At 41.8% G+C, this 11,368-nt stretch overlaps 1 protein-coding gene across 2 annotated transcripts in view; it reads right to left on the minus strand.

Moving 5' to 3' along the window:
- The window catches only part of HSD17B7 (hydroxysteroid 17-beta dehydrogenase 7), a 31,251-nt gene extending 20,574 nt beyond the window's left edge, over positions 1 to 10,677 (minus strand). The window contains exons 1-4 of one of the 2 annotated variants that reach the window (XM_040229998.1): positions 10,542 to 10,677; positions 7,777 to 7,980; positions 6,498 to 6,590; positions 1,572 to 1,686 (exon numbers count right to left, since the gene is read on the minus strand). In XM_040229998.1, the coding sequence (XP_040085932.1) occupies positions 1,572 to 1,686; positions 6,498 to 6,590; positions 7,777 to 7,980; positions 10,542 to 10,648 (519 nt within the window). In that variant the 5' untranslated portion in view covers positions 10,649 to 10,677. The remainder of the gene's footprint in view (positions 1 to 1,571; positions 1,687 to 6,497; positions 6,591 to 7,776; positions 7,981 to 10,541) is intronic. The other variant, XR_005719266.1, reaches the window with a different exon arrangement.
- Positions 10,678 to 11,368: the final 691 nt, after the last annotated feature.

Genomic DNA, 11,368 nt, shown 5'->3' on the forward strand with positions numbered 1-11,368 from the left:
TCTCTAGTCTTTTAACAGCCCTAAAAGTTTGATCATTTATAATCAAACTGGGGATGGAACCATTCATATAATGCATTTACACCTGGACCTAGAATCCAAGTTTGTAATCCACAAAGTGGTAAGATTCCTAAAACTAATTTGGAGAGAGTAGAAGGCATCATAAACCTTCCTGTTATTTTATTTGATAAATCAGTCCCCAAACCCCTACTGTTAGGCCTACCTGCTTAAGGACACACAATGTTAAGTCATGTCACTGGAACACCTATGATAATCGTGCCTTTGGTCGCAACTCTCCTCTGCCATTTCCCCAACCTGGATTACCCCAAAATACTAGATTTCCTTAACAACTTGATTTTTTAAACAATAGATTCATCAAAAAGTTGACAGACCATTAATAGTAACATTAACTTACCCTCTATCATTGCCAGTTAATTTAATAATTCAAAAAGATGGCAAAGAATGAGAGGATTATAAAAACATAAGGGATATGTTAGATGAATCTCTGAAGAGTTATAAAACATGATCAAATATGAATTCAACCCTGACTATATTTTAACTTTTATCATTGAAAAAGCAATACCATATTTTTAAGTGCTAAAGGACCTAGAATGACAGATGAATCTCACACTCACTCCTGATATTCTGGTACCCCAGTTCAAAGGGGGTCCCAATTTCATTTGTATCATTCTAGAAATAGATATATATTTTTCTATTTCTTTATACAAATGAGACCACACTATACATAGTACAACCAGCTGTTTCTTCTCAATAATAAAATATTAATGGCTATCCCATCTAAGTGCAAAAGACCTTTTCTTTTAGTGGTTTCACAATATTCCAATGTTTATGTAATCTTAAATTATTATATTTATATTTACAGCTAGTCTTCAAGGAGGTACAATTATGAGGGAAATTATATTTGAGGTGAAAAAAATGATCATAAATCTAAAAGTGTCAGAGATACAAATTCTATGCATCAGAAAGAGTTCTTCTAATACTAAAGAATTAAAAGCAACTGGCAACAGAGCTGGACATTACTTAATCTAGATATTAAAGCTGTCTTATGAGACTAAATGTCAGGCAAGAGCACAGAACAACTTAGGCAATTTGCACATCACTTGCTTAGCTTTATATGTATGTCTGGAATTGTAACACATCAGTCTGGATGCTTAAGAAATCACATCAAGATAGTGAAAGATTAACTATTAAGTACTGTCTAATAGTGTCTTGTCTGTTACCCCATCCTATCTGATGACAAGCCCAGTTTCAAAGACCATTTAGAACAGTTCTTGTGCACTTTCTCAGTTGTGTTCATTGTTTCTAAAAGTGCTTGTGTGTTCACATTTTCTTTCTGCTCTCTGAAGCTGATGTCCAAAGGAAAAAATACACCAGCAGGCTGCTTTAGGGAAGCAATGTTTTCAAAGAGTAATCACCCCATTTAAACACTCAAAGATGTAATGCTAGCCATAAAGCTAGCTCATTAGCTTAACAACACAGCACTGGACATATCTGCACATGTGTTTAGGATCACAGCACTAAGTGTTAGCTTACTGAGTCTAAAACCTTTTTACCAGGATAAAGTGGCCAAAGACGTTGGTTTCAAACACCTCCTGGAGCCCGTCAGGAGTAATCTTGTCATTCTGGGTCAGCAGTCCTTCAGCTGTGGAGAATATATGAATCACTTTTCTGAAACAGCAGAAGACAATGGTATGATTTTTTAAAGCTTCTTTAACTGAAGATACTAAAGAGATACCCCTCCCGCTTTCCCCCAAATTTTCCTTGCTTCTGTAATAACAGGAAAAGAAATACTTATTTCTCAGAGAGGGTTATTTTGAGCACTAAATCAAATGCAAAAATGCTTTCTTGCACCCAGTTCAACTTATATACTTATAGTTCATACAACCATCAGGAACCTGAGCTGCAAAACCCTGCTGCAAAAACTCTCTTCCCTTCATTCCAAATCAAGCTATTAGGTTGGGGAAAAAGTAATTGTGGTTTCAGACCGTGAATTTTAAATCATTATAACTAGGTTCAAACACACCTTTATTAATCAAAATAGGAACCATTACAATCAACACATTTTTGCCAGTGAGAAGTAAGTTTGTTTATTCCTGTGGCAAAAAATTCATGCTTCAGGATTCCACAAACTCTTGGAAAGCATTTTTCTGCCTCCTGCTGGTTGTGGAAGCATTTTCCCTGCAAAAAGTTTCAAGATGCTTGAAGAAGTCGTAGTCAGTTGGCGAGAGATCCAGTGAATATGGTGGATAAGGCAAAACTTTGTACAGCCCAATTCATTCAACTTTTGAAGCGTTGGATGTGCAACGTGTGGTCATGGAGAAGAACTGGGCCCCCTCTCTTGACCAATGCAGCTAGAGGCACTGCAGTTTCCGGTGCAGCTCATTGATTTGGTGAACCTACTTCTCAGATGTAATGGTTTCTCCAGGACTTGGAAAGCTGTAGTGGATCAGAATGGCAGCACACCACAAAACAGTGACCACGACACTTTTCTGGGTGCAAGTTTGGCTTTAGGGAGTGCTCTGGAGCTTCTTCTTGGTCAAAACACTGAGCTGGTTGTCACCAGTTACTTCTTCATCCAAACACTTTGAGCTGGTTGTTGTCAGTTGTCATATACAGTTCACTTTTTTGTGCACATTACAATCTGACTGAGAAGTGGTTCATTGTTTTTGTATGAAATAAGAGAAGATGACACTTCAAAAGGATGATTTTTTTGATTTGCAGTCAGATCATGAGGCTTCCACTTATCAAGCTTTTTTACCTTTCCAATCTGCTTCAAATGCCAAACTACCATAGGATGGTAAACACTGAGTTCTTCAGCAACTTCTCATGAAGTTGTAAGAGGATCAGCTTCAGTGATTGTTCTCAGTTGGTCACTGTCATCTTCTGACCATCGGCCACTGAGTTCCCCAATCTTCAAGGATCTCGTCTATCTTTGCAAAACTTCTCAAACAACCACTGCACTGCATGTTAGCAGTTTCTCGGCCAAATGTGTTGTTGATGTAAGTTGTCTCCACTGCCTTACAAACAATTTTGAACTCAAATAAGAAAATCACTTGAATTTTCTTTTTGTCTAACATCATTTCCCTTGTCTAAAAAAAAATATAAAATACACAGCAAGTAATAAGTCATTAGCAAAAAACAAAGTGAGAAATGTGCATGAAAATGATGTGTAACATAACCACATTTATTTAAGAATATATTCCAATATCAACAGCAAATTTCAACCATGCAAAACCACAATACTTTTGCACCAACCTAATATAAGTCAACTGCCCTGGGGGAATAACAGTCACGCCAAGAAGAAAAAGTCTTCCCCTGCACACTGATGTCTAACTGCTGAACAAAGTAACAAAGTGAAGCAGGCTTTTTTATTATACGGAATTCCTGAGGCATTGAATACAGGAAGACAGTGATTTGCTGTGAGATCAATGTAATAGGTCAAGATGAGCATGTGATTTTGTGTGTAGGGGTGTGTGTGTGTTGAATGGCAGAAAAGTAAAATAAAAGTAGCAGTACAGGAAATAGCATGAAGCAAGAGTAATATCTATTTATGAATAATTATGGATGTGTTCAGTTGTGTCTGACTCTTTGCCACCCCTTGGACTATTGCATGCCAGGTGCCTCTGTCCACTGAATTTTCCAGGCAAGAATACGGGAATGAGTTGGTTGCCATTTCCTTCTCCAGGGACTCCCTGACCCAGGGATAGAACCCATGTCTCCTGCATTGGAAGGTAGATTCTTTACCACTGTGCCACCTCGGAAGTCCACGAATAAATAAGTACACTGGGTCACAAAAAAGATTTATTTCTTACTGTAGGTTGTAGTTAAACATTTTTCAGAAGACTCTACACATGGACATCACCAGATGGTCAACACCGAAATCAGACTGATTATATTCTTTGCAGCCAAAGATGGAGAAGCCCTATACAGTAAGCAAAAACAAGACTGGGAGCTGACTGTGGCTCAGATCATGAGCTCCTTATTGCCAAATTCAGACTTAATTGAAGAAAGTAGCGAAAACCACTAGACCATTCAGGTATGACCTAAATCAAATCCCTTATGATTATACAGTGGAAGTGAGAAATAGATTTAAGGGACTAGATCTGATAGATAGAATGCCTGATAAACTATGGAATGAGGTTCATGACATTGTACAGGAGACAGGGATCAAGACCATTCCCATGGAAAAGAAATGCAAAAAAGCAAAATGGCTGTCTGGGGAGGCCTTACAAATAGCTGTGAAAAGAAGAGAAGCAAAAAGCAAAGGAGAAAAGGAAAGATATAAACATCTGAATGCAGAGTTCCAAAGAATAGCAAGAAGAGATAAGAAAGCCTTCCTCAGCTATCAATGCCAAGAAATAGAGGAAAACAACAGAATGGGAAAGACTAGAGATCTCTTCAAGAAAATTAGAGATACCAAGGGAACATTTCATGCAAAGATGGGCTCGATAAAGGACAGAAATAGTATGGACCTAACAGAAGCAGAAGATATTAAGAAGAGGTGGCAAAAATACACAGAAGAACTGTACAAAAAAGATCTTCGTGACCAAGATAATCACGATGGTATGATCAATCACCTAGAGCCAGACATCCTGGAATGTGAAGTCAAGTGGGCCTTAAAAAGCATCACTATGAACAAAGCTAGTGAAGGTGATGGAATTCCAGTTGAGCTGTTTCAAATACTGAAAGATGATGCTGTGAAAGTGCTGCACTCAATATGCCAGCAAATTTGGAAAACTCAGCAGTGGCCACAGGACTGGAAAAGGTCAGTTTTCATTCCAATCCCAAAGAAAGGCAATGCCAAAGAATGCTCAAACTACTGCACGCATCTCACACGCTAGCAAAGTAATGCTCAAAATTCTCCAAGCCAGGCTGGTTTTAGAAAAGGCAGAGGAACTAGAGATCAAATTGCCAACATCTGCTGGATCATGGAAAAAGCAAGAGAGTTCCAGAAAAACATCTATTTCTGCTTTCTTGACTATGCCAAAACCTTTGACTGTGTGGATCACAATCAACTGTGGAAAATTCTGAAAGAGATGGAATACCAGACCACTTGACCTGCCTCTTGAGAAACCTATATGCAGGTCAGGAAGCAACAGTTAGAACTGGACATGGAACAATAGACTGGTTCCAAATAGGAAAAGGAGTAAGTCAAGGCTGTATATTGTCACCTTGCTTATTTAACTTATATGCAGAGTACATCATGAGAAACACTGGGCTGGATGAAGCACAAGCTGGTGTCAAGATTGCCGGGAGAAATATCAATAACCTCAGATATGCAGATGACACCACCCTTATGGCAGAAAGTGAAGAGGAACTAAAAAGCCTCTTGATGAAAGTGAAAGAGGAGAGTGAAAAAGTTGGCTTAAAGCTCAACATTCAGAAAACGAAGATGATGGCATCTGGTCACATCACTTCATGGGAAATAGATGGGGAAACAGTAGAAACAGTGTCAGACTTTATATTTTTGGGCTCCAAAATCACTGCAGATGGTGATTGCAGCCATGAAATTAAAAGACACTTACTCCTTGGAAGAAAGTTATGACCAACCTAGAGAGCATATTGAAAAGCAGACATTACTTTGCCAACAAGGTCCATCTAGTCAAGGCTATGGTTTTTCCAGTGGTCATGTATGGATGTGAGAGTTGGACTGTGAAGAAAGCTGAGAGCCAAAGAATTGATGCTTTTGAATTGTGGTGTTGGAGAAGACTCTTGAGAGTCCCTTGGACTGCAAGGAGATCCAACCAGTCCATTCTAAAGGAGATCAGCCCTGGCTGTTCTTTGGAATGAATGATGCTAAAGCTGAAAGTCCAGTACTTTGGCCACCTCTTGCGAAGAGTTGACTCATTGGAAAAGACTCTGATGCTGGGAGGGATTGGGGGCAGGAGGAGAAGGGAACGACAGAGGAGGAGATGGCTGGATGGCATCACTGACTCGATGGACGTGAGTCTGAGTGAACTCCAGGAGATGGTGATGGACAGGGAGGCCTGGCGTGCTGCGATTCATGGGGTTGCAAAGAGTTGGACACGACTGAGCGACTGAACTGAACTGAATGTGTATTGAGAATCTCCCAGGAAGGTATTTAGCCATGTACATGTCCTCAGCCTACTGGTCAGAGTACCTGACCCATGGCTGAGAAATGCTGCTCAAGTTGCCTTCCTGGATATTAGTCTCACTGACAACTCTGCCTAGTTCTGAAATGTTCTAATGGACACAGTGAGGCAGGCCAAAACTGACCTGCCAAAACATGCAACATCGTTGGAATATCCGCGGACCAAGAACACAGAATCATGACTTGCTACGTTCCTTACAAAGACGAAAGCACGTGTCATGACACAGCTGCAACACGCACTTTCTATCTTCATTCTTCTCCACACCCTCTCACCCCCTCAACTTAATGGACTGACGGCAAAACTAGGCAAAAAATAAATCAACAAACACCTTCCTTCCAATCAGTTAATCTAGAAGATAGACATTACCTTGAAAAGAGACCACGAAAAAGTGCTTTGATATTCAGCTGTGGATTAGGCATGATCCCAGCATTTAGATATACATAGTCTAATCTCTGAAACCTGCAAGTAAAATCAAGAAAGATTGTTAGCTGTCTCTTAGAGCAATTAGAATAAAGAAGGTCCGTGAAGGACAGAAAGCACAAAAAAGATGGCCGTAGCAAGCTAAGGCATCAGTACTACCTTCTCAACATTTTTTATTTAGCCTGGTAAATATTTGAGTATTCTTTTTTTGATGGTGACCTCAAACAGAATTTGGAGAGCTATAAAGGGTTTTGAAGTCAAATCTTCTCTGATCAATACTCCTTCCAGCTTAGTCCTCCCAATAAGGTACCACAGCGACTCTATTAAACCCACACTCCCTCTGGTCTTAGAAACGTTTTTGCTTTTAAAAAAAAAAAAAAAAAAAAAACTCACATCTTGCCTCTTTGACAAGTAAAATTTGTATAATCTGATCCATTAATGCTGGAATCTGAACACCAAGATATCCACTAGAGTAGGGAACACAGGTAATGCAAACGGCTATCAAACATAAATGAAATACAATATATTATTCTTCAGCCAATTCTTTTACCAAGAATGCTTTCCTTATATATACTGAAGTTCATTTTACTGTCTGTGGAAATAAAGACGCTCTTGCTTATTAAGGGCCTAAATTACAAAAATGTAATTAATATTTTATTAATTAAACTAATTATTATTCATTCCTCTTAGAAGAAAAAAACATGTCTCTCCAGAAAAATGCATTGTGTAGCTATATGCAATTTATTGTACATTTTTTGAGAAGTTATATATCTAAGGATTCTAGCCCTTCAGATACTAAACATTTATCAAATGTTTACTGTATGCCAATTACTGTCAGTATGAACAAATTTTTAGTGAGTGGCCTGGGGAAATTTCTTCACTTGTCAATACCTGCCTCACATACTTAATGGAGTTTTTTTATGTGAAGCAAAGATGCAAAAAATGTATTTAAACATCAAAGGAGTTACACTAACCTAAGGCTTTACAACTGACTGCATGTCAAAATATGCTCATAAATTAATCTTCATGGAATGGTCATGATTGTGATTAAGAATGAAAATATCGTATACTGAGGCATAATAATATGTTACTCTACAGATTTCCTCAGTGTAACTTCTTTTTACACTGCACCTGTTTCTTTTATAGATCTTCCCATCCCTTCTTACTCTATTAGTTGTTGCACTGCACAATCACATGAGAAAAAAGCCATCAGTAAGATGCAGACCTTTGCTTGAGCTCCTTGGTGGCCTGGAACACCGACGGCAGGCTGCTGACATCCACCTGCACGATGGAGACCTCAGCAGTGGGGTGGGAGGCCAGCAGAGAGGTGCGGACAGCTTCTGCTTTGCTCATGCTCCTGCACGCCAAGCACAGGTGAAGCGCATCATCTTCTTCCAGCAGCCGCCTGCAGAGGGCCAGGCCCACGCCACTGAGAGGACAATTCAGATATCGAACATGCATTAAATGAGATGGTGCCAAATAGAGGCAACTTCTCTCTGGCTCAGAAGACTGACTTTGTCAACTTGAGCCCCAAACAGGAGCCCAGGTAGACAGAAAGCACTCAAAAACTATGTAAAGAAGTGGGGAACCCTCCAACTCTAATAGTCACTGGCTCAGGATGTTGTCCAGCTTGTGTTTCTTTCATTTTGCAAAAGCTCAATGACCCGAATAACTGCAAATCAGAATTGCCCTTTAGCATTTAAGACAGAGTTTATCCTGTCAGTGGTTTTCATTTTATGCTGATTATGACACTCATGAAAGTGATTCAATACATCATCAGCAAGTGCTAAAAAGAGCATCTCAGCAGTCAGCAGTGTGCATGTTTTACGCTATGTCTAGGTTTCTCAAGGGCAAGGGCTCTTCCATCAGTTGGTGTGATGGCCACTATCAGCAGCACCAGAAATTCCTAATTTAAGCAATGGGTGACTCTTTCAGGGTAAGGTATAAGCAAACGGCAGGAGAGACAAGTCCCTCTCCTACTACTAGGAGACTACTAGGACTGAATAACCAAAAGGAAGATGATTAAGTAGAAGATAGGAAATATAAGATGGCTACACGGAAAGAGAAGCAGGGATGAATGCGTGCTTCGTGCTTAGTCAATCAGTCGTGTCTGACTCTTGGCGACCCTATGGATTGTTGCCCACTAGGCTGCAGATGGTGACTGCAGCCATGAAATTAAAAGATGCTTACTCCTTGGAAGAAAAGTTATGACCAACCTAGATAGCATGTTGAAAAGCAGAGATATTTGCCAAAAAATGTCCATCTAGTCAAGGCTATGGTTTTCCAGTGGTCATGTATGGATGTGAGAGTTGGACTATGAAGAAAGCTGAGTGCCGAAGAATTGATGCTTTTGAACTGTGGTGTTGGAGAAGACTCCTGAGAGTCCCTTGGACTCTCAAGGAGATCCAACCAGTCCATTCTAAAGGAGATCAGCCCTGGGATTTCTTTGGAAGGACTGATGCTAAAGCTGAAACTCCAGTACTTTGGCCACCTCATGCAAAGAGTTGACTCACTGAGAGGGACTGGGGGCAGGAGGAGAAAGGGACGACCGAGGATGAGATGGTTGGATGGCATTACTTACTCGATGCACATGAGTCTGAGTGAACTCCGGGAGTTGGTGATGGACAGGGATGCCTGGCGAGCTGCAATTCATGGGGTTGCAAAGAGTCGGACACGACTGAGCGACTGAACTGAACTGAACTGGGGCTCCTCTGTCTATGGAATTTTCCAGGCAAGAACACTGGAGAGGGTTGCCATTTCCTCCTCCAGGGGATCTTCCCCAGGAAGGGATGAGTACATGTGTCAATTACCTCCTTCAGAAAGAGCATTGTGAAACGACACAGTAGATGGAGAGAGGGGTCGGATCAGGTTGGCTGATAACAGTGAAACCCTAGGTAAGTGGGCTTTTTCCAAGACCTTAAAGCTGATTCCAGGCAAAGAGCCTAGCACCATGAATAAACCATAGTTTATTCATCCCCACTTGGGAATAGGCCTTTACTATAAATATACAATTGCACATATCACGATATTTGTAAAAGGAACAAACACAAAATCAAGCCTGACTTATTTAAGCACATCAACATAGAAAGCACCACACTGGTTGTTAAAGTTATTCAGGTGAGGGCATATTAAAATTCTGCCCATCACAGGACACCTGCCAGGTTTGTCTTTTAACATGGACATGTCTAGATAACTAAAAGCTGAACTAATTTTAAATGTCGTTTAACATAACCTCAGTCTTAATCCACCCGCCCCTCCCCCACAAAACGCCTCAATTAGAAAACTGCTTTGGTTAGTTTCATCCTTCACACACTGTTCATTGAATTACAAACGAAAAGTAAAACAGAGGCTGAATCCAAATACCCAACCCCCGGAGTAAATTACTCATCGGCAGTAAGGTTACTTGCACTCCTTCCACGCCTTAACAGAAAAAAGTTACTTTTCTCTGAGTCTCTGAAGAGTACTTATACTAGGTGTCTAGCACTGTGTTATATGAGATATTCCCACCCCACCCCCAACCCCCGTATTCTAACGTTCTTGGACGCTGAAATTTATCTAGGGGCGGAAGTCTAGCACAGAAAAAAACTGGGAGAGTACAAAATATATGGTGATCTGGTCTAATTTACCAGTGATGAGAAAGTTAAAAGTGTAAAGGGGGCAAGGTCTGAGTAGATAGAGCCCTTTCTCTGCATACCGACAGGATCGTCACTGAGACACATCTCTTAGTGACGCTCTACTTTTTGTTTTTCGCAGTCATGTTTAATTGAAAGCACGTTACTGAGCTGCTCACGACGCCGACAGGCCTGGTACCTCGCGCACAGGGGAACCCAGGGAAAAGCCGGACAGGATCTCGGCCCTGTCCCCACCAAGGCAGGGTCAACAACGACAGGAGCTCCTAGGGTCTGTCGGTGGCGGGTCCACCTGGCTCGGTACTTCCTGCTCCCTTGGACCCCAGCCCCGCCGCCTGCACTATCTCGAAGGAGGTCTCACCTGCTCGCCCCGGTGATCAAAACCACTTTCCGCATGCTTGCGCACCCTGTGACCACGCGCCCCAAAGCAGGAACCCAGCAAAGCTTCCCACGGGTACTTAGACCCATATCCCCGCCTCGGCCACGCCCCCGGGCCGTCAATCAGGGCCCGCCGGGGCCCCGCCTCCCTTTTTCATCATGGATTTCGCGCTGGGCGGCTCTTCGCTCGCGGCCTCCAAGCCGCTCGCAGCGCAGGAGCCCGGATGGAGTGAGATAGGCCGAGGGGCGGATCCGCGTTGTCGCACGAGGCCCGAGCCAATCCGAGCTGTCCCTGCTCCTGGGCCTCGGAAGGTGTCCCGCCCCGCGTCCGCCCCGCTGACGTCAGGCTTCTGTCGTGGTTGGGGCGTTCTCCTAACTGTGCGCTCCGGTAGGGGAGTCGCGGCTCACGCAGGGTGAATACCCTGGCGCCTCTGATTAGCACTTCATGGCAGTAATACCTCAGGATATTTTCACCAGAGCTCCGTATTTTAGAGGAGAGGTTTGAGGCTAAGAAGTGAAGTTTAGAGATGATCATTACTTAGTTTTCCATCCAGGCACTGTGCCAATTAACACCCAAGCTTCTGGTTCCAAAACTCCTCCTCTTCCTCTAAAAAATCATCTTCGTGAAAATGAGCGTTGATTTTACTAAGAACTTTACGGAGAATTATGCATGAATTGGCCAGTTTTCAAAACTTGGAATATGGTGTAGAGTCAAGAGAAGCTTAGAATTCCATAGGACTTAATGGGTCCTGTATTGTAACCTCCTATTTCAGTGTGTCTCAAATTCTTTGTGGTAAAGGACCCGCTTTG

The sequence above is a fragment of the Oryx dammah genome, unplaced genomic scaffold (assembly GCF_014754425.2).
Source record: "Oryx dammah isolate SB20612 unplaced genomic scaffold, SCBI_Odam_1.1 HiC_scaffold_28, whole genome shotgun sequence".
Lineage (NCBI taxonomy): Eukaryota > Metazoa > Chordata > Mammalia > Artiodactyla > Bovidae > Oryx > Oryx dammah.